General features: G+C 33.2%; 1 protein-coding gene across 1 annotated transcript in view; it reads left to right on the forward strand.

Annotated features, from left to right (window-relative positions):
• The window catches only part of LOC129803871 (uncharacterized), a 208,904-nt gene that overhangs the window by 178,121 nt on the left and 6,750 nt on the right, over positions 1-24,033 (forward strand). The window contains exon 5 of the mRNA XM_055850695.1: positions 23,194-23,413. Within this exon, the coding sequence (XP_055706670.1) occupies positions 23,194-23,413 (220 nt within the window). The remainder of the gene's footprint in view (positions 1-23,193; positions 23,414-24,033) is intronic.

The raw sequence follows: 24,033 nt of genomic DNA on the forward strand, positions 1-24,033 counted from the left end.
GCCCGATAAATCCTCTGAACAAATGAAGTTCGTACAACTGACACCAGGGGCGCTGTAGTCACAAATATGTCAGAAAACATGGAAAAATCGAACTTTTTAGCAACTTTGATCAAAAATATCTCGAAAACTAGGACTGTCCCTAACAATCTGTTTTGTGGGTTTGATAGACAATTTAATCAGCTACATTTTCGATCATGTACAACTTTTCTCTCAGATTGTTTTTTAACCTCGATATTGAGGTTTAAACGAAAAACGAGCACTCAGCCAACTAAAGAAAAACTTAACTATTTCGCGAATTTTGACTTTTTCTTTTCAAGTTTAGATAACCCAGAGTATTATTTTCACTTTTCTTACAGTTGTAAGACTTTATTAATACTTATTGCATTATAAAATGTGTTTAGATATAATACAAGGTAATAACTCAAACAATATCTTCAGTAAGATTTCAGTGTTATTTCAATCTCAAAAGACTATTACAAAAAAGGCATATTAACTGCATATTGCAAAATTTTAAATATTTCAAAGAATATTTCTTGTTAAATTGACGTTTCAGAATCAATAAGTATCTATTTTACCTTTTACATTCCAGTTACATTTGGAAAACTTTGCAAAAAATCCTTTTTCTAAATTCATTTCTTTTTATAATTCTTTAAAAAAATTTCCTACATTTATCTACAATCCTACAATTTTAACGTCATAATTACGTGATTTTCGTCGAAATAAATCTAAAACTAGTTTTTGAACTTGTAATTGTTACTTTATGTATATCACATATGTTAAAGTTTTATACAAGTTTCCAAGTAATAAAATAATATTTAAAAACTTAAAATGTCATATAAAAATCACCATAACATCGATATTTAAGTATTAAATAATATAATAAAAGCCTGTACTGCCTAATTGCGAGGAAAGAAAGCAATAACACTCGAAATTGTGAAGGATTTATTAAGTTGGCTGAATGCTCATTTTTCGTTTGAACCTCAATTTCGAGGTTAAAAAATAATCTGAGCAAAAAGTTGTATATGAACAAAAATGTAGCTAATAAAATTCTCTATCAAACTCATAAATCAGATTGTTAAGGACAGTTTTAGTTTTCGAGATATTCTTGATCAAAGTTGCTAAAAAGTTCGATTTTTACATGTTTTCTGACATTTATGGGACTACAGCGCCCCTGGTGTCGGTTGTACGAACTTCATCTGTTCAGAGGATTTATCGGACATCTAAAGGAGAACAAATTATTCCATAGTGAGAAATAAATCAGTTCAGCAGATTTGGAGATATAGGCACCCAAGTATCAAAAAACGGAAAAAACCGTTTTTAGTAAATACCAGGCGCAAAATCCAAATGAAATCAAAATGATAAGTATTTTCGTAAATCATTTGACCCTAGCAATAGAAAAAATAGCATGAGAACCCAGGGACAAAATCATCGTTGCACAGTGTAATTTAAGAAAAAAGATTCCCCGAAAGAATGGAGAACATTCGTTGATTTTGTTTCAGAACAAACAGCAGCAGATTCTAATAAATATAACACTTGTGAAATGATATGCTTTTCCCAAATGACTGACAATTCTAACCAAAAATCTATCATCATCATCATCATCATTTTCAACCGCTTATCCCTATTGGGGTCTAGAAATCTATTATTTTTGAAATTAAACAGTTCCCTGGATGAGTATTTATAAAATATTCAGTCAAATTTACACTTTTTCTATCATCCAATCAATTTTATTTTGTTTAATTGAATATTGTTTTGAATATAGAGTTTTATCGGCCACTTTTTTTTTATTTTCAACTAGACAAAATTTAATAATACTGCAGGGACCACTTAACGGTTATAGACAGAGACATGGGACCTTCGGGTGACTTCCATAGGTTGACATTGGTACCTTAAAAAAAAACCATGTTTTTTGGGATAGCTCGAGAACGCGTCATATGATTTTTTTTTGATTTTTGGATATATTTTAGAGGTTACCTATAGGCGGATATTTCGTCTATATACGAAAATACCGTTAAATCATTCCTAATAACGATTTATCGAGGTCAAAGGTTAAAAAGGCTCCAAAGAGCGGATTTCTAAATTAAATGGTATCATTTTTTGGGATCGTTGGAAGGTTTCGGAATTCTTGACAAGCCTGAACCAATTCGAATTGGTTATAAACCGCTAATGAACCTGGTTTTATAATCTTTAAAAAAAAAACAGAAACCAAAAGAAAGAAATATAGATAATGACTAGCCTAAATTAGGTTTTGGTTTCATTCTGAAGGTTGGAGTCAATCCAGAAACGGCGATGGACGTATAGAGGATGAAAAAAATAAGATGAAAATAAATTCAATTTAATTTATAATAATTTATAAATATAATTCTAAATTTCTGAAAGTTTTTAATCTTATAATAATATAAATAGGGTGGAGTAACCACCTATCGCCATATTTAGGAAAAAGAGGGATTCATATTATTATAACTTCTGAACCCTTATTACAAGATTACTCAAATTTGATATAAAGTTACTTAGATGTATTAGCTCTAGATACGTGAAAACAATAGCCCTACAATTTAATGCAGAACTACTTAAAAAACTGATTTTTATTAACAATGCAAAAATAACCACTTCGCCGCCACTTTTTACCTTACTATTACTCACTTTAAATGATTTTTCTTAACTTTTATTTGAGAAATCAAATTATAGGACTATTGTAAAAGGTAAACAATCCAGATTTGACAACTGCGAATCTACGAAGTGAAGTTAGCGTCGCCTTTTTAAAAGAGATGGCGACAGGTGGTAAAATCATTCCAAAATATTACCACTTTTCGCCATGCCTCATTTTTATATAAATATAATATAAAATAAAATATTAATTAAATAAATACAAATTTTATCTATTCCACAAGTGTAATTAAATATTCAATAGACAAATTATTTATCCAAAAAGGTACATTTTGCTTGATGAAAATTTTATGACACTTAGTATATTTGGTAAGAAATACTGAATTCGATGCACTTGCTTAAAATATTGCTCTTAAAAATGGTCAAAATCGTCAATCTAAAACGAATAATTATTATTTTTCGACTTTATACGTAGCAGCAGTAAAAATACAAATAACTTTGTGACTCATTTATTTCATAAATCGCGAAAAATAGCGATTTCAATATAATTGGCGAAAAGTGGGGCACTGGTGAGAAGTGGTGATTCCACCCTACTATATTATTTATATTATTCTGATAGATTTTCACTCAGAAAATTTCTTGAGTTATAGAAAATATCACTGAATATTTTATCCGTTTAATCTCAAAAATATTCTTCAGGTTTTTACTGTTCGAACTTCACAGAGAGATCAGTACATATGTATAATTTTCAATTTAAATTTATTTCAAAAATCCACAACAAATAGGGTACAAATAGGGTAATCTCTCTGTCACGTTGCTTGTCCGTTTGTCCGTCCAGATGTCGCCTGCTCGAGAGGCTAAATGGTTAGAGATAGTAACTTGGGAACTAAGGGGAAGCCCCCCATAAGTCGACCTAAGGATCGTTAACATGCCCCTCATTTTCCCCCCATCTCTCCCCTTCCCCGGCAAAACCATGTTTTTCGGGATTGCTCGAAAACGCGTCGTGCGATTCTTTTTAATTTTTGGATATGTTTTAGATTACCCAGCCGGACTATTGACCATGTGTTAAAATACCGATGAATCATTTCTAATAACGGTTTTTTAAAGTCAAAGTTTAAAAAAAGGCTCTGAGAGCGCATTTATCAAGCGAATGGGGTCATGTTTGGGCTCGTTAGAAATATCTTGGAATTTCCGACAAAACTGAACCGGTTCCAATCGGTTTTGAATTGGCAATTACCGGTTCATAACCAATAACTAATTTTTATTTGAAATTCAATTATATTAGTCCTACATTATTTACGGCAATATTTTGAGTGATTTATAAATCGGTTTAAATCGCTTGTAAACCGGTAATGAGCCCATAAGAAATTTTTGTCCGAATATATTACTCTTAAAATTATTTTGTGAGATCTTTCCAGTGATTCACAAATCGGTTTAAATCACTTGAGAACCGGTAAACGATAAATGATGTGAAAGTGCTTTAGGGATAGCGTCTAAGTCACGACTCACGAGTTCGAGCACTTCGCAAGGCCTGGGATGTTTTGCCATCCCTTTATAAATAGCTTTTACATTTTCTGCTGTCTAATCAAACAAAATACGGACAATGACAAGCTTATGAAGTAGAAATACTTTTATTTGAAAGAATAAAAATATTACAATCAATAAATATTAAGCTTTTTGATTTAGTTTAAACGTCTCATTTTTATATTAAATGAATTAACAAAATTGGGGCGTACTAGTGAAATTCAAGGTAAATTACATTAATTTTATTCCTTAATCCCTGTGTTTCGCATTAATTGACTATGAAAAGGCGATGGATTAAAATATAATTTGATTCTAGTTATATGGAAATAATGTACATCTCCAAATTATTACATATAAAGATAAAAAATATAACTTTACATAAATAATTTTGTTTTTGTTTTTTAACATATTTTAGTTAATATTTTTGTCTTAAATCAGTTAATATACAATATATCAAAAAAAAAATTACGGTCATGTGCTAATATGAATAAAAATAATAATTAGAATGTCCAAAATTTTTAAAGAACTCAATTTTACGCTCATTTTAAGTATTTAATCAAAGAATTTCGTTTTATGAACCGCATTAATTAAGGATTGTCAACTTTAGAAGATTTTTAATTTAATTTACAATTTCATTTTTACGGTTTTAAAGGATATAATTTCATAAGACTCTCTTCTTTTTAATTTTAAACAGTGAAAAGCTTAACAATCATCTCTACGTTGTGCTTTTAGAGCTTGGAATTGGTCTTTAGACTCTCTGGGTAGCATATTCACTCGCGATTTGCACATTGTGCCATCCCTTATGGCATTGTGCAGCATATTTTCAGTTTATACGATTTGTCTTGCCACTTCACGCCTCAGAACACAAATGCCCCATTTGCCTCATCCTCGATAAGCACTCTTCCCCCACAAGAGGGTTCGCTCCCTAACAGACCTTTCGAAGCTTGCTGTCGAAAGTGGTTTAATGATAAATAGACATGCTTTTATGAGAGCACTTCAACAGGGTTGATTTTCTTTTTATTGTCCAAGGGAAAGGTAAGACTATGCCAAGCATTAAAAGAAAAGGGGCATTAATTTTTAAATTGAATTCATGTTTAAGGTGTATCGTGATTTTTGACGAAACCCGGAAGGATTTGAAAAGCATTAAAAGTCAATTAAAAATTAAAGTTCGTATCTTGATTAAAAGCCACCAGTTTCTTATCTTAAGTACTCTCGTGGCTTTGAAGATCAAGCAAAAGGGACTGTGATGTAATTAACTTTTGAAAAAGTTCATCCAACTTTCTTGGTTGAGAGTTTGTGACAAGAAAACCACACTCAATGAAATTCAATTAAGTATCACTTCTCAGTCGGTAAATCATCACTTTTTCCACCACTTGAAAATCAATTAACATGGAATTAATCCAGAGTCAGTGAGATAAATAAAGTTGAATGAGTTGGAAAATGTTTTTCAAACTGTCTCAACCAGAGGAACTCATTAAAGCGCAAAAATGCATTGATGAAGAAAGTTCTCAAGTGTGAATTTCAAGAAATCCCAGAAATTCCGTTTCTTTTGATTCTTTATTCTAATGAACTTGAAGTGCGAGATTTTTTTCCCACCACGATAAGCAGGAAAAGTGGGATGTTGCGAGTAGTGACTGGCATACAATTTCCCTTAGAGTTGTGTGACAGGTGTGAACCCCCATTTTGACCTCCCTACGGATAAATCTTTCGTACTCCGGCCCTGCCAAAAAAAACCTTTCCCACTCTTGGCAGGTTGCCGGGGCGCGAAACTCGGAAGTGCTTTTCCTTTTTCGCCAAGAGAAAATACATATAAATTGTTCAACATGCAAATATGGGATGGTGCATGAAAGCTCTCACTTCGCAAGGACCGTCCTTTATTTGCCAATTTTCAGCATCTGCTGCATTTTGTGGCTTCCAGGGTAATTCATTTTAAGGGCACAAAAATGGGGAAAAAAATCTGAATATACAAATGGAAAAGTAATTCTATTAATATAGAAAATGGTATATTGGTCAAATTTATTAATAAAAATAAGAGTTATATTGTTTGTTAAAAATTTTAGTCCTCTATTATGTTACTTAATAATTTAGAAAATGGATAAAGTTAATTTCAATTTACTCTCTTTTTGTATAGTGAGTTGGGATTGTCTCTAACAAGGACACAATCGAATAAATTCCAACTCATAAAATTCTCACCTTAACTCCAAACGCAAGAAGTAACATTTAAAAAAAATGGTAATTAAAATATTTTACGTAGCAATGAATTTGAATGGATTTTTTACTATCTTCATGCCCAAAGTACAATGTACCAATTAATATTATTTTATCCATATAAGGACGATTGGGTCACCCGGGGCACCAATGACGTAAAAGCAAAATTTTTCTTACGGTCAACTAAAAGGTCATTTTTGGCTTTAAAAAGTCAGAAAAATTTTTTTTTCTGATCCTCAATTTTTGACAATCTCGACATTAAAACATACTATCCTCTCTAAAACATATAAACATTATTATGTGAATAATATTATACAGGACGATCACTGCAATAGGGTAAATTAAGCTAATTTAAAACCTGCTCCAAATGGAAATTTTTCGCTACTCCAAATGAAAACGTCATTGTTTTCATGATAAATACAGTACTAAATTATTATATTTTTGTATTTTCTATACCACAGTTTCATTATTAAGTTAATTTTGCTCCAATTAAAGCGAAAATCCATTCATATTCACAAATTTTAATTTGTTAATTTCTTAGAAAAATTAAAAGTGTACCTTTTCACATCGAATTTTTCATCGATCGACCTTGTTTTCCAATGAAAAACACAATGAGGTGACTGTTGTTTATTTGTTTTGTTTAATATTTATGTCATGTTTCTGGCTAATTTTAGTTAAATTAAATGCTCGTCTTTATTAGTAACGGTACGTGAAGTTTTCAAATGAAATAATTATTTATTTCGTGAACAAAAAGGGTTTTTCTGAAGTGTCTGCAAATGTTTCAATCGGAAACCCCGGAAATATGAATTGTTGGAGAGATTTTCTTATTGTTTTAGATGGGAAAGGAGAAAAGAGCAGGAATAAGTACAAATTCTGCACTCAAGAGCAACTCAACAAGGTTTTGGAAGCCTTTCGTCGCGGTTTCACTTACACTGTTTGTCTCCAATTAAAAAATTTCCCTTGTCTCCATTTGGATTAATTTGTTTCCAATTGAAGCATTTTGCACTTGTGTGTATTATTCTTGTATTTAAGAAGTTTTCAAATTATATTTAAAGAATTTTCACTGAACAGTAACATTCTAAAGAGTAATTCTCTTCAGAAAAAAATTGAACTTAATGTGTTGAATCTTCCGTTAAAGTTAAAGCGTCTGGAAATGGTTTTGAATTAGGACATTTACTCTAGTGTAAAAACTTAAATATTTCAAATTCTGTTAATTAGAATAGTACAATTGAATGAGAACCAAACTAAACTGCTGCTATTAAATAAGAATCTAAGATAAGTTTTAACGCATAAATGAATATTAATTACGACAAACGGTACACTATTTATGGTCAGAATTTAAAAAAATAGACAATAAAATAATTAGCTTGATCATTAAATAAATAAAAATTGGTAAGTAAGAGAAGTATCTTTGTTCAGATAAAAGGGGTGGAAAAGTATCCAATGCTTTAGTATATGCTCGAACTTATCGCTTTAAGTTGCTATATTTCCAAAAAAAAAGTTCGCATTTCGAATTGATTGATTAATCATAAAAAAAAGATATAACCAAAAATAACTTAAAACATAATTAAAATTCCGATAGAAACTAAAAATTTGTTCAACACCACTTCATAACAAATTGAAAACTGTTCGAACTTTTCATAAATTTCAAGACCTTTCTTACGAGTTCTAACTGTAACCTTGACTTTGAAAAATTGTTATCAGCAATGATTAAACGGTATTCTCATATATAAGCAAAAGGGACAGATAATCCTAACCGGCTTATGTAGGTGAGATTCTTAACGTGAGCTAACTCGGAGTGCATGCAAATTCGATTTAGAGCTGAAGTTGGGAGACGCCATTCAGTTATCTTGAATAAAATTCGTGAAATTATACAAATTTTGTATTTAAACCAAAATATCAAGGATTTGGATGAACTGACAGAAAAGTGTTATATGGGTGAAATGTAGACCAGAATGTTCTCTATAATTTTTCCATAGAACATGATCTCATCGATTACTCAGAAGCCAAGATAATCGAGGTTTTTTGTTTCTTAACTCGTTTTTTCATCCATCAGAGTGCCCCAAGTAGTCATTTGTTGAACTTCAACTATATCAAAGAATTGTTGTATTCTGTGGGACTTTCCATTTAAAACCCTATTTTAAGTGTCTTGGTGGAGTAGAGGCAGTCAAATTGGCATCTGAGAGTGATTTCAAAGCGTTATTATGGGAAAAATCAATTTTTTTCACACTTAAACGGCAAAATCGGAGTGATAGCGTAGTCTGATCGGAAAATGATGTATGGACGAAATGTAGAGACAAATGTCCTCTACAATTATGTCGAAGTAATCATCAAAATCGGTTCAGCGACAGTCGAGATAATTGAGGTTATGTGATATTGAAATTCGTTTTTTGACTGTGGCGCCCCTGGTGTTGGTCCCACGAAGTTCAAATGTTCTAGAAAGTTGTAGTATTTGGTGAGATCTTTCGTTTAAGCCCTCATTCATCAAAATCGGTCACATAGAACCGGAGATATGATTTTTTAAATTTTGTGAACTTTGACCCCTCATATCTCCGGTTCTATTGAAACCACAGCGCGCATACGCACCATTTTGGAAACGTCCTAGACTGGACTACAACATACTAAAATTTCATTAACTTGCACAATGCCGTTTTTGAGAAAAGTGACTTTAAATTTCGATGAATTTTGACGCTATCACAGCGCCACCTGTGGTGACTTTTTGAACTTCCATCTGAAAGTGCTCATCGAGACGAAACCAAAAAGGTAAAATTTATGTCGCTATGTTAATTAGAACCGGAGATAGAGGCCGGTCAATGTTCGAACTTTGACCCCTTATAGCTCGGGTCAGGGGTTATGGATCGACTTAAGGTTTTTTTTGTTTGATAGGTATAATCAACGGCTACAACATACTAAAATTTCAGCCCGATCGCATAAGGAATTTTTGAGTTATTTAACTTATAAGATTTAAAAATTTTCTTTTTAATAATAGCGCCCCTAGCGGTGGTTTTATGAACTTGCGATGTTAGAAGAGGAAGTGGCATTTTACGAGAGCTTTCCAAAAAGCCCTCATTTTTTAAATTCTGACAATTAGAACCGGAGTTATGGCCATTTTAAGAAAATTTTTTTGGACCCTTATAGCTCGGGTCAGGGGGGTCGGGGGACCTTAAGTTTGGTATTGATGGAAAGCTCTAAGGCCCAGCTATAACATACTAAAATTTGAGCCCTCTCGATGCCATAGGGGCGGAGCTATTGAGAAAACAAAAAAAGGGGGGTCTTCAAAATGGCCGAAGGAGGGGTGGGGGGTGGGGGGTCAATGCACCAAGTTGCAATTTTCATACGATATTTAACCTTTGCCGAAAACCGCAAGTCGATATCTTTTTTAGTTTAGGAGCTATTAAGCTCCAAAGAGCGGCCGGACGGCCGGCCGGACGGCCGGCCGGCCGGCCGGGAACGTAACTTAGCCCCCCATATATTCGTGATCAGGAAGTGGCGAAACACATTTTGGCCAAGTTTGAGCGCGATCGGAGGACATGAAATTTTGGTAGGATTATAGTAGGTGAGATTGTTAAGAATCTCACCTAATATCAACCTTCTAAACATATCCGAAGATGAAAAAAGCTCTTAAGAAACGTTATAGAGCAATCCCAAAAACATGGTTTTTGCAGGAAAGGGGAAAGGTTCTGGAAAATGAAGAAGTCGTTAGCGGTCCCAGGGTCAACTTATTGAGCTCCCCCCGTATGTTTCAATTCTTTATGTTTTACAGTTTACCTGTAGGCGTAGTAACGGTTGGACAGACAGAAAGCCAGACGTACGGGCGGATGGACAATCAGCGTAACATCAGAAACCCCAAAACTTCATATTTCCAAAATTCTACCAAAGTGTGATCCAAAGAGAGAGAGAAGCGAGTCGAAAAATATTAACGAAAATATTGTAACTTAGTGGGGTTATTTAAAAAAAATATAATATTGGTATTTTCGCGTATAAATGAACTAAAAGTCTGAAGTGAAACTTAGGTTTATCATAATTCTTATAGAGAATGTGACTTGTTGGACTTGTTTGACTTCTTGGACTCTTATTATAACTTGCCATGATTTCGTCCCCTTTTGGCTCTGTCTGCCCTGTCTAATTGACGCACAGATGAAATTGATTTCAAAATTATCTCCGAAATGGTAGCAATGACCGTTGACTGGGTTAACAAATGCCGAATAGGCAGAACGCTTTACATGTCAAATACTTCCTTAATTTTTGTTTTAGTAAAATCAGCAGTGAACATATACAGACACATTAGAACGATTTAATTACTCTAAAGTTCCTTATATGTATTCCTTATTAATAATTCCGTTTTCTACAACAAGCAACATCAGTTGTGTATATCTATTTCCTTCAATTCCGCTCAAATGCTTCTGATAAAGTGCTATAGCCCCTTGGGATACATCAAAGGTAAAAGTTCTGAATGGATAGAATATAAATATGTTCTTTTATCCACAGAACAAACATCATATTGATCTTCCGCCAAAGTTTGCTATTGGAAAATCTCTTCAAATGGCAAAGTTTGCCAAAGACTTTATCGTTCTCCGTTAAATGACTCGTAATTATTGATATGAATAAATTGAATTAGTTGGGTGTTATTTCCCATGAAATTCGATGGCTGAAGAAAAGTGATTTTCTCCGGAATTCTACTATACTGAGAAAATCTCCTTCAGTTTACCCTTCACAGTGAATTAAAGTCTCAATTGTGTACAACAATTTTCCCTTATGTTTCCTCACGACTGTTTACAAATAAGATTAATCGACTTCTTTCATGGACTAAACTATTTTGGGGCATTTGGGTGAGACGGAAAATTCACTCGTGTGGCTTCCTCAAAGTGAGTGAGATTCCTCGTATATTTTTTTTGTAGGAACTTCTACATTCTCAACCAAATAAATCCGATTTGATCGTCCATCTACCTCAATCTCACATAGGGTAGTATAGGGCTTATATCAGATACATTGAAAAATTTTTCAGGCTGCAAAATTTAAAGCCTAAAAATTTAAAACAAATTTTTTTAGATTTTTTTGTTTAGTTTGCACTGATTAATCCATAAGCAAGTGTTTGATGGCCTTATAAATTGAACCTCGAAATTAAATGTACTACAGTCATTTTATTGACGCCCATTTCTGTGATTCAGAAAAATGTTTATTGGAATAACTCAAATCTAAAACGGTTTTACAGGTTAGTTCTTTAAATACGTTTGGAATAAAGACAGTTAATGCGAGAATTTCATTATTTAATAAGACTTTTATAAAAACCTCATTCGTCAATCGACTTGAATTAACAAGAATCCAGCAAGGAATTAAAAAATACTGAATTTTACGATTATTAGTAAGTTTATTAGATATTTTTAACCGTTTTTGATATTTTCGTAAGTAGTAGTAATTAGTAAGTAGTAGTTGGCTGTCAATTTCAAGTCATAGTTAAGGTGCCGACGTTACTTGTGGCCTGTCTTTACTGATAGCAACGTCGCAATTCTTGTCAGAAAATGATTCCGAAAACCAAAAAAAAATGTGTTGCGCTATAACAACACATTAAATATTTTTAATTTTAAGGTTTTTCGAAATCATTTTGTGATATTGCAATTTTTTTTGCGAAGAGGCCATACGTAAAGACAGAGGCCACAAGTAGTGCCGTCATCCTATCAGTTGTCAAAGTGCATCTTGCGTTCTAAACACACCTACGATTTAACTCTTGAACTCTTTTTATATGCAATCAGTTTCCCACTAAGCCGTCTCTCGGCATAAAGCCGTAAGTCTGTCTAATGCATTACAAATGGTGTTTCTTTAAAATCAAATGGTTCTAGAAATTCGAATTTAAATTCAAGAGTCTAAAATCCAAAGCCTAATGTTTCCGGCACACCTTTTAGATCGGTGAAATTTCATGAAATCAAAATTCGTAGTCTTTTCTTTCTGAAAATATTACGTCTATCCCCCTCTTTCTCACCCAATATTAGATTGAAATTAATTTAATTTGGTTTTTTGCTCGAAAGAAGAAGAAGAATGCGACAGATTATGACAGACATAGGGTGGTGTAACCACTTATCGCCATTTTTAGGAAAAACGGGAATTAATTTTATTATATCTTTTGAACCCTTATGACAAGATAACTCAAATTTGACACAGAGTTACTTAGATGTATTGGCTGCAGATTCGTGAAAGCAATAGTCGTCCAATTTAACCCTGGACTACTTAAAAAACTAATGTTTATTAACAATGTAAAAATAACCACTTCGTCGCTACTTTTTACCACTTTTCGCCAGTTCTATAACGACTTCTCGCCACCCACTTGAAAAGGTTTAAAGTCAATTGTTGTGGGCAATATTATGCAAAGAATACATTCAGTATTTCTCATTCCTCATGACCATCTTACTATTACTCATTTTAAATGATTTTTCTTCGATTTTATTTGAGAAATCAAACTATTGGACTATTGCATAAAGTAAACAATCCAGATTTGACAACTGAGAATCTACGAAGTGAAGTTAGCGTCGCCTTTTTAAAAGAGATGGCGACAGGTGGTAAAATCATTCCAAAATATTACCACTTATCGCCATCCCTCATTTTTATATAAATATAATATAAAATAAAATATTAATTAAATAAATACAAATTTTATCTATTCCACAAGTGTAATTAAATATTCAATAGACAAATTATTTGTCCAAAAAGGTACATTTTGCTAGATGAAAATTTGATGACACTTAGTATATTGGGTAAGAAATATTGGATTCGATGCACTTTCTTCAAATATTGCTCTAAAAATGATCAAAATCTTAAATTCAAAACGAATAATTACTCTTTTTCGACTCTATACGTAGCAGCAGTAAAAATACAAGTAATTTTGTGGCTCATTTATTTCATAAATCGCGAAAAATAGCGATTTCAATTTAAGTGGCGAAAAGTGGGGCATTGGCGAGAAGTGGTGACTCCACCCTATGCAGAGCTTTTAAGAATGAAAGGGATGTAAATTTTGACTTTATGGAATTTCCCTGACCTAAAAGATATGTCGGAGCCATAAGGAACTAAAAAAAAATATTGAATTTAATTAAGTTTGTTATAAATTCCTAAATACAGAGAGCTAGAATTTTATGTTAAATCCAAGCAAATGACACTTCTAATATCATCAAATTTTCGCCGGAGTCTAATGTCTAATTCATATTTGCTTTGGTTTAATTTATTATTAATTAATATATTTGATAATCCTAATTTTTGTTGTTCAATTTTATTTAAATCTTCCATGTCCGAAACAGAATCACATGACCCTACATATCGCTTCCTTATTGAAATTTCCCTTTTTCACCACATTGTGAAGGAGAAAGCATCACGTTTTTTCACTAATACGTCTCAATATATTTTGCTTCTTTTTTTCCCTTTTCTTCCTTTTTGGATGAAATCAGGGAAGTGGAGGATGATGAAAATTTTATTGAATTTATTGTAAATTCATTGGGAAACACGATTAGTGACACCAAGCTGAAGGATTACCTGCTCGTCATGTTTCGCGAAGGATCATTTTATGGAATGGATTTACCAGGAAATTTTCCCTAAATTTAATAAGCGCGCTTAAATTATGGAAAGGACTGGCATGGTGATAGAGATCCATCAAGAAATGAATTTATAGTTTATGTCGAGTGGCAGACGCAAAACAATCAGGGGGCATATGGATGGTATTTGCGGGGCATCAATCAGTCTCAGTTGAGAGCAATGTCAAAAGTAATCTTCTTATTCAGCTTTTGGAGGACAGTAAAGAGTTGTTTGGGATGGAATGGTGAAAGAAGCATATTTATCTTTGGCGTGGGAAACATGAGAAAACTCTTGATTCAGCATCTTCTGCACGTTCCAATCTAACATTCCCATTCCACGCCCATTGAAATGGGGTAGATCCTGGAGAAAGATTCTTCTCGTCAGAGCCACACTGGGAGGCATTTATTGCTACATGGGGATATAATGTGAGGTGGTTTTTCCTTTTGTAGGGGAGAGTGCGAGAAAGATGGGAAAATGTCGTTTAGCAGAATGCTAACTCAAGTTTTCAACCATAGATGAAAATTCTCAAGAGTGTAATCCTATTGTCAGGAAAACGAGAGACTTTCCCTTGATTTTCTGCGTGTTCCCCATTAAATTACACCGTGGCGCGTATTTTGATTGCTTTCCCCACAGACTGATGCCATAGCGATAGAAAGGGATCGTTCTCCTGAAAGAAAACTCTACTGTGTCATGGACACTCCTGAGGAAAATGGGTACATCACAATGGGGTCCATGAAGTAATTAAGATTGGAAGCAAAAAGAATGCCAAAACCAATTGCAAAAGTGAGCTGGAAGAAGGCAATTGATTAAAAGATGCCTGAGAGTGAAAAGCTGTGAAAAACAACTCCCCAACTGAACTGACTGAGGAGTTTTTGCTGATGAAAATCCTTTTCTGCACAGAGAAAAATATCTGTATATAGTACTGTTGAATCTGACACTATATATTTATATATTTTTATCATCATTTTCCGACCGAGGCAATTATAAAAATTACTATTCAATACCAAGATTATATTGCTTGCAACAAAGTCTATATAGTACACTCAGAGAGATTTGTGATAATACTTACTAATATTAGAAATACTAAATTCACCAACCTAATATAGTCAACTCTCAACAGAGATTCTTTTGATATGATATTGGTAAATAAATTTAAATATTTAATTGCATTTAAAATAAAGTAAGTTTTAGTCATTAATATGAAAATATTAGAATTCAAGTTACACGTTACAAAAAAACTTAAACTATTAAAGTAAAAATGATGAAAGTTCTTTTTACTCATCAAGAAAAAATATTTGGGATTAGTAATGCTAGTCATAAAATTAACACCACTTGTGATTAGTAACATCCATAAGCGCAAATAGAAAGTCGAGAAAAATAAATCAATTACAATTACTTGACCAATTACATTATTGATTGAGAATGATATAGCCGGATAAGAAATTTTGCATTCTTACCAAAAAGTTTAAATTAAGCCAAATCGGTTGAAAAATTTTGATAATCAAACTATTTGACCCTTGACCTTCAATAATTCGAAATGGCGAATTTTCCGGTCATAGGTAAGTTTAGGCGAAATGTTCATATAAACTACCTCTAAAACATATCCTAAAAACATTTAAAAATAAATCTCGGGCAATTTTAACAAAAACCAGTAAAAGGCGGAAAAGCAGGAAGGAGGTGAGGGGAAAAGCAAAAAATACCGTCCGAAATAATATTCTTTTATGTGGGGGGTTATCGAAGACCAGAAGTTGCTATCTTTTACCGTTTAAGCTCCAGAGCGGTGACAAATTGAAAAAAAATGGATTATATTACTGTTCTCTCTTTAAGTTTAAGCTATAAGAAGAATCAGTCAGAAAATAATTCACGCATGTGTTTAGAATTTAAGTAACAATAATATAACTTTAGGAATTAGTACAGTAGACTCTCGCTCAATCGGCTCTTTTCCAATCGGGCGAAAAAATTTGTTGACAATTTTTACGTTTAATTATGAAACTAATTTGCTCAAAATCGCTGTAGTTCTTCCTATTTTATCGTGATTCTTTTTAATTGAGCGCTTTTTCTGAAACTTACAAAGGCTTTGAAGCCTAAATCGCCTAAATCTATCGATAAACCGGATGACATTTTGCCCAAAATGCCCATTTGAGAGAGAGTCTACTGTATGTAGAATGAGAATTTTAATTAAAAACATTTATTTCAAGCGTACGCACATTGAGCATAGAGGAAACTGGAGCAATAGTAAACATGGAGCAGTTATAAACACTTTTTTTCTACAATATATAGACTTATGTCGACCATTTCTTTAGTGCGGATAAAAATATTTATAGTTTCTATGAATTCTTATAGATCTTGTTCTCTAAATTGTTTTTTTTTTGTTTCTCCCTTTATCAAGATCTTAGGCCTTTAGGCCTATTTTGACCATGTTGAAAATCCTTTATAAACCAAAAACATCCATAAAAATAGAAAACAAAATCATCAATCTATAAAATTAAAATATTTGACAAATACTGAGGAAAAACGGTAATTAATTAAGACAGGAACCTTACACATTAATGGCCGTACTGTCTCTAAATTGTAATATCTACTTTAAAAAAAAATCACAATGTTTGCAAAAAATCGCAATGTTTCCCCTCATATATAATATTTCAATATCATGATTATTGAAATAGTTGTTTTGCTACGACCAAATGTATTTTATTGAGGAACTCAAAAGAAAGTAGCATATGTCCACTTATCATTATTTATTTATTTCCACTCGCCCAAACTCTCGTCACACATAAAGTGGTAATTTTTCCGAAAAATGTTATTACGTTATTTGTCTATTTTTCCGTCTATCTATATAGGCCGAAGGGTTAGAGGTAGCAGTTCTCAATAATGAATAACCCTCCTACTATAAATCCATATCCTTCTTTTAGTAATAGCTTCACAAAAAAAACTATATATTAAATTTAGTAAAATAAAAAAGAATTTACTATCCCAAGTTGTGATTTTTATCACTGTGTATAATAAATTCTACTATCACATTTCTATGCTATGGTGTGCGATGGTGGATTTGATGGCTCAATTTAGAGGATGGCATTATCATTGTAAATTCCCCATCAAAGCCTTGGGATCGTCACACGCGACATATCAAGTTGTGATATAATTTTATATCAACAATATCGTCCCACTTAAGTACACCAGTAGCTTCACTAAAGCATCTCTCTGTTCCTCCAGAGGCGGAGTATTAGTGGCCAAGTAGGTTTGGGGCGCAATCATTTATGCAAATCCATTTAACCCTCACACTCGTGGAGTCAAAAGCAATCCTCATGCGATGACCCAAGGGGCAAGTAGATGCCACATACTGTGACAGAAAGCCATACCCCAATTCCACCAAATGGCTCCAGAGGCACATCCTCGACTAAAATATCTCATGGCACAAAGATTGAAGTGTGACATCTCGAGGAGCTTCACCATTCCCATTCTCTTGCCACAAGGCTCACAAACACATTTTGGAAACTTTCGATAGGGACCTAGAAGGCCCCCAAGGGGTGGGATGGGTAAGTGGTAAGGGATGTATCTTGGACTATTCGCACTTGCGTGAGCAACACTCTCCATTTTGCCTCATTTCTCCCAGTAACTTTAAATTTAATTCCGTACGTCTCAGAGGAGCTCTTAGGGGATCCCCCACACTGATGATAATCTCACAAATTGATCTCGTCAGTAGAATCATGCTGGGATTCTTTGAATAAAAAATGCCAAAGGTGTTAGGTGTTGGCACTATCTTGGGGCTTAGTGTTATTGGTGTAGGTGTACCGCATGCGACTAAATAAGTAACTTGAATGTTCGAATTAAATTATACTGATTTCATATTAGCCAGACCAACTGATTAACCGAAGAATGGTTTCAAAATACTAGAGATTCTTATGCAATTTGCACCACTAAGAAAAAACCTAAAAAGTTAAAACAACTCTATGGCAGAGTTGAATTAACTCTACGAATATCGATGTAATTGTTACTCTTTTTCGTTGTAAATTTTAGTAAATAGAGTTGAAACAACTCTTCGTGCGAGTTGAATTAATTCGTCAGATATCGATGTAATTATTACTCTTTTTCTATGAAAAATTTCATCTCGACTGAAGTATATGCTTAATTGTTTTCGTTTTTAGAATATACTTCGGTCAAGAAGATTTTCGTGTGGCAAAGTTAATAAGGAACATCAATTCGAAATATGCCTAACAGTGCTTCATGAAGACATGTGCTTGCCAACATACGTAATATTTCGCTCGGAACAAAGAGAACTTGAGGTCAAGAAAATAATTAATAAAGAAAATGATAAAATAAAAAAAAATTGCAAAATATACTCATTTCGGGATTTGAAAGTAAGTTATCTTAACTCTAAGATTTTTTTATCTCTTGAAACTCTTAAAACTCTTTCAGTCTTAAAAAGAGTTATTTACACTCTTTTATCATGTAAATTTTAGGAAAAAAAAGTTAAAACAACTCTTCCGAATATTACACCTATATAGAAGTAAAATCAACTCTAAAATATAGTTAAACGAAAAATCACAACGAAAAAGAGTTAATTCAACATCGATTCGAGTATGTTTTACTCGATTATTTTTCTGAATGTAGGGATTTTTCAACACAAAAACGCTTTGGAATCATGAAATTTAAATTGTAGCAATTGTAAATAATTTTCTTTTAAACTTAAAATTTTATGAACCAAAACTCTGTAAAAAACTAAATAAGAATAGTTCGGTCCCGGTCAAAATCCCAAAAGCCAAAATCCCGAAAAGGCCAAAATTCCGAAAGGCAAAAACTAAATGGGTCCAAATCCCGTTTTGGCAAAATCGCGAAATTGTCAAAATCACGAAATCCAAAATATTCTTTCTTTTTAGGATTCCTCCACAGGTTTTTCTTTCAAAATTTTACTTCAAAAAATCTCAGCTAATTGCTCTTAAGTCATTTTATGTTTACGTTTTTGAACTAAACTCGAAAGCTTAATTAACCTCGAAAAGGTAATAAACTGTGAATTCTCAAATTTAAAATAATTCAAGAAACTGAAATTGCTCACAATAATCAAGATTTCTTTTATCTTTTTTGAACAAGACTTAAAGATTTAAAGAGTTTATGACTTACGGTTTGTCATTCTTGTCTACAAATTATTGTTATTACAAGAAGTGTATTTAGCTTCTAAAATATCCGAACACCCTGTTGCATACTAAATATTTTAGATTTACTCATGGCACGTGCTAAATGTACAAAACCAAGGATTTTGGAATATTCCAAAAATCACAGAGGAATTTTTCGTAACACCCTCAAAAGAACGATGAATTGTGTGCCCCTTTTGGGGGAATAGTGCTTGATTTACGCGAACCTATACGAACGGAAAATGGCAAACAGTGAAATATTTGCTTCACGATGGGTACGAGATAGAATCAATTTTGCACACTTCTAGCCATTTCTGCGAATTAATTACTAAAGCCATCCAAATCCATGTGTTCGTGATCTGAATGATGATGATTTTATTCTTTGTCTTTCGGTGTGAATACCAACCCCTGGCATGGGGTTAGCCAATCAAGCAATTTAAATGTCATCATTTTTATTTATTTCACTCTTGAAAATGTGCCTCAACCGCCTAGATTCACTTCACGTTCACCGTATCTTTTCTTTTCTATAACCACCCAGCCTCCGTATCACGTTATGCAATCAAGTACACAATTCCATTTCCAGCGGTCAATAAAAATTAGTTCAGGACGGGGGATAGGGATGGTTTAGGTGTTGAAGAATGGAATCTTCTGCAGGAGTAAGCATCGCCAGTGGGAAATAACATTGGAGAGCTTTTAAAAACTTCATTTTATATTCCGATCTCGATTGAATTGTTTTCACTTCGTCGTCGAGAGGAAGAAACTCATCAGAAGTTCACGTTTTTTTCCTTCATCGTCATCCCCTATTTCTCTCTTCCTGAGAGCTTCATGAGTATGCACCAGAAATAAAATTAAAGTCCATCAAGGTGTAATTTTCCCATGAATACGGAAAAAAGAATCAGAATTAGTGCAAAATATTCTACCCTTTTTTGTTCCCATTATCAACCACCTCAGCCACCATCATGTGCTTGTTTTATTGGAAGTGAAATTCAGCAAAATATTATTGGAAAACACTGCGATTAAATGTATTTATTGATATCGCACGTACCAAAGCAATAATTTACTGGAATAGATATTGAAAATTGATATTGTTATTTCAGGCAGACTATCCATTCAATAATCTCTATTATAGCAATAGATTCCAGAGAAAATGGTTGTTGATCTTTAATTTTTTCAATGTATTAATCGCTAAGGCTTAGTTATATAATTTTATACTGAAAAATAAAGTTTCAAACTTATCATTTACCTTACAAAAAATTATACTTTTTTAAATTTGAAAATATACGATTAATATTATTTATATATATAAGTGTTAACTTTTACTTTTGCTTCTGAAAACCAAGATAGATTAAACCGTAAGAGATAAATATACTAAATATATCGCGTTTTTTAAAGCCTATCGCAAAAAGCGACATATTACATTTCTTTTTAAATTTTAGAGATAAACTCAGCGAATATTTCTTTTCTATACTATAAGCCATAACACAATTCCTTGTTAGAGCCAAAACCGACTCAGGGGGAACCTCAAAAATATTTATCCTGTAAAATGTGACACTAAATATTCATCCTAAATTTTCAGAAGTCAAGCCCAAAATTTATCTACTTGTTATGGCTAAACTTTCGTTCGAAGCTCGTATTACACTAAAATTCAAGATTCAAATCTATTTTGATACGAAAATGTTAACCTGATATGCATTAATTTTTTTTTAAATCTAGACCGCTCTTATACTAGTTCAAACTAAGTTACTACGCTTAGAGACGAAACGGTTACAGATAAAACCTTGGGGCTTCCGAAGTACTCCTCATAAGTTGATCCTGAGACCATTAACATGCCTGTCATTCTTTCTTCACTCCTCCCCTTCCCAATAATGTTTTTTTAGGATTGCTAGTAACGAGTTGTGCGATTTTTTCGTTTTTTTTTTTTAATGTTTTACAGATTAACTAGGCGGACATTTCGTTCATATACAAGACGAGAATACCGTTGAATCACTCCTAATAACGTTTTTTTTTTCAAGATCAAACGTTAAAAAGGCTCTAAAGAGAGCATTTATCAAGCTAATGGGATGATTTTTGTGCTCGTTGGAAAGGTCTTGGAATTTCCAACAAAATTGAACCGGTTTCAATCGATTTTGAAGCAGTAATGAATCGGTTTCTAACAGATAACTAATTTTAATGATTTAAAACACGGATTATGACCTATGTTTGGATTTATTCAATTGTTACTTCATACGACGTTTCGAAGATGTTTGTCTCCTTCTTCAGGTATGGAGATAATTGGGATAAATCGGGTCACAGGAATTTCTGATACTCTGTTTTAAATCATCAACAAGTATAACTAACTGACCGTACCATTCCAACTAATTTTAATACAAAATTCAATTAGATTACTCCTGAGATGTATTTTGGGAAATATTCTGAGTGTCTTATAAGTCAGTTTAAATCGGTTGTGAACTGGTAAGGAACCGGTTATGAACCGATAAGTAATTTTTGTCTGAAAATCAATTTTATTACTCTTTAAAGTATTTTAGGAATATTGGGAGATCTTTTGACTGATTTATGAATCGGTTTAAATCGGTTCAGAACCCGGAAACCGTAAATGATGCGAAAGTACTTTTTAGGTATAGTATCTACGTCACAAGTTCAAGCATTTTGCAAAGCCTGAGACGCTTTGTCACCATATGCCACCTTTTTTTGTATTTTAGGGTGAAAGGAACACCTATTGATACTTTAAGAATTCGTGTCAGGTCCTATAGACATAGACACCTTACTCTGTACCATTTGGGATATGAAATTCGAAGATCTCTCTTTATAGGAATAGATATACTACAGAAAAAATGTCATAATACTTACATTTTATTAGATATACCAAATAATTTTCAACATTTTGTTAAAAGTGTGAATAGAGGTTCCCTGTCGAAGAGATGTTCCTTCGACCCTATTGTATTGTATAACCTCTCGAGATTGAGAAAAACGGCTTATACTGAACTGAGAAACAAACAAAAGAAGTGACCGAATTTGCAAACTGCTCAAAACTTAGCACAGTTTCCCTATTCTTTTATTTTAACTGTTTTTCCAATACAGCCACACATGTTGTCTGATAGTAGATTATGTTCCAATACAACCATTTATCAATAGAAGACTAAGAAATTTATACCACTTGTTAAATGTTCTTCATTCCGTACTCAATTTAGTGTGTGGTTAGTCAACCAAAATGTACTAAACAGTACATATTATGTACCTAAAAGACAATACCTGACTTCATTTTATCAATGATGAGGATTCCAAATGAAGAAAGGTAATTGAATGCAAGCACAACATTCTGGGCTATTCATCTTCAAGAGTACTCATGGAGTTACCATAGAAATTGCAGTAGGGAAACCATAAGATTTACCACAAAATTAATAAACTGTGAAAGTGAATGAGTTGGGGGTAGAAATTGTCTCAAAATGGGTTGTTGATGGATAATATTTATGAATTCATTCGCATTTTTTTTTTATTCATCTACCCTCTTCAGTGTCGTTTGCAGAAGAGATTATGGGAGAAGAAATGGAATAAATACCATTAATCCGCTCCTTGCTTCTCCCTCAATTTCTGGGCTGGAGATGATGAGAAAAGTCTGTGAGGCAGTAAAATAGGCAAAAAGGAAAAAAGAAGATGAAGAAAAAGTCTTTTGTAAATAATTTAAATACTATTTCCAAATAACTCCCTCGAAAGGCGGAGCATGAGCTAAAATTAATCAAATTCAAAATGTATTTTTGGTGTCTCAATATATCTTCTAAAGTGTATTTTTATGCCCTAGAATTTTCTCTATATATGTTAGCATATGGAACCTCATGTTTTCCATTGGGTTGGTATACTCTCCAAAATTATGAGTGAAGAATCACATTTGGATAAAGAAAATTTGGTGTATCACCACTTCCGTAATTTAATCTGGTAATGGATTTTCTCTGTTTACATTCGGCTGCTCCCTCGCTATATATTTTCGAAGGGATGCACGAAACTCTAGGGCAATTTTTTTGGCGGGAGCGCAAAAGCATCATCCCCCCACATAAAAGCTGCATGACATCTAAATGTGACGAGAAAAATGTTCAATATTAAATTCCGCGAAAAATTCTTCAATGAATTATACTAAATTGACGCTAATGAAGCCACCCGACCTCTCTATATTTTCCAGGCGTGGGGATCATCCTGGTAACAGTGAGTGGTGCTGCTTGGCGGATGACGGCTCCAGGGGCTCCTCCGTGCTTGGGTCTGGGATCTGGGGCTGACTTTGACCGATGCGGTAGGCGTCCATGTAGTGGACGTGGTGCTCCACATGGTCTCCTCTATCCAGAGTTCCAGCATAGGCCACCACCTCCATCCTACCAGGCCAGCATGCAGGAGTACCGACTAAGGTAGGGCAGCTTTGCCTCAATACATCTCCTCCTGAATATTTCATATCACAGTCCTTTTTTTACGAATTGGTACCAATTGTGACAATTTATTGCAATATTTCATGCAAGATTTGCAAAAGAAGGGTCAGAGTTGTAAAGATTTAAGATGAAAGATTATAATATCTTTTCTTTAAGATAAATTATTTGCGTATTTTGAAGGTCTTATTAAATTCTTAAAATTGATTAGAAATTTATTAAAAAATTAAGAAAATAATGTTTTAAATTCATATTTTGTTAATATATGGAACTTTGGTTTTTTTTCGTCTTCCGCCGACTTACCCTTACCCGCATCCCCATGTAAATGTTAGAAACTGTCGTCCAATTGACTATATATGCCGCCCATAGAATCAAGTAGTTTGCAGTACAATTATACAATTATTTTTTATAATCTTAAAGAGTGAAAATAAATAGCATGACACTATCATTTGGCCCGGCAATAGTGGTAGGTAGCCACAAAGGAACAGAGTTGGATTAAAGAGGAAACGAGCTGAAATTAGCACGTAGTGTTGCCACTGTGTTCTGTCAATGAATCAGTATAAAAGAAAATGTATTGAAATTTCTTAAAAAACACATTTAAAAAA

The sequence above is a fragment of the Phlebotomus papatasi genome, chromosome 2, assembly GCF_024763615.1.
Source record: "Phlebotomus papatasi isolate M1 chromosome 2, Ppap_2.1, whole genome shotgun sequence".
NCBI classification, from domain to species: Eukaryota; Metazoa; Arthropoda; class Insecta; order Diptera; family Psychodidae; genus Phlebotomus; species Phlebotomus papatasi.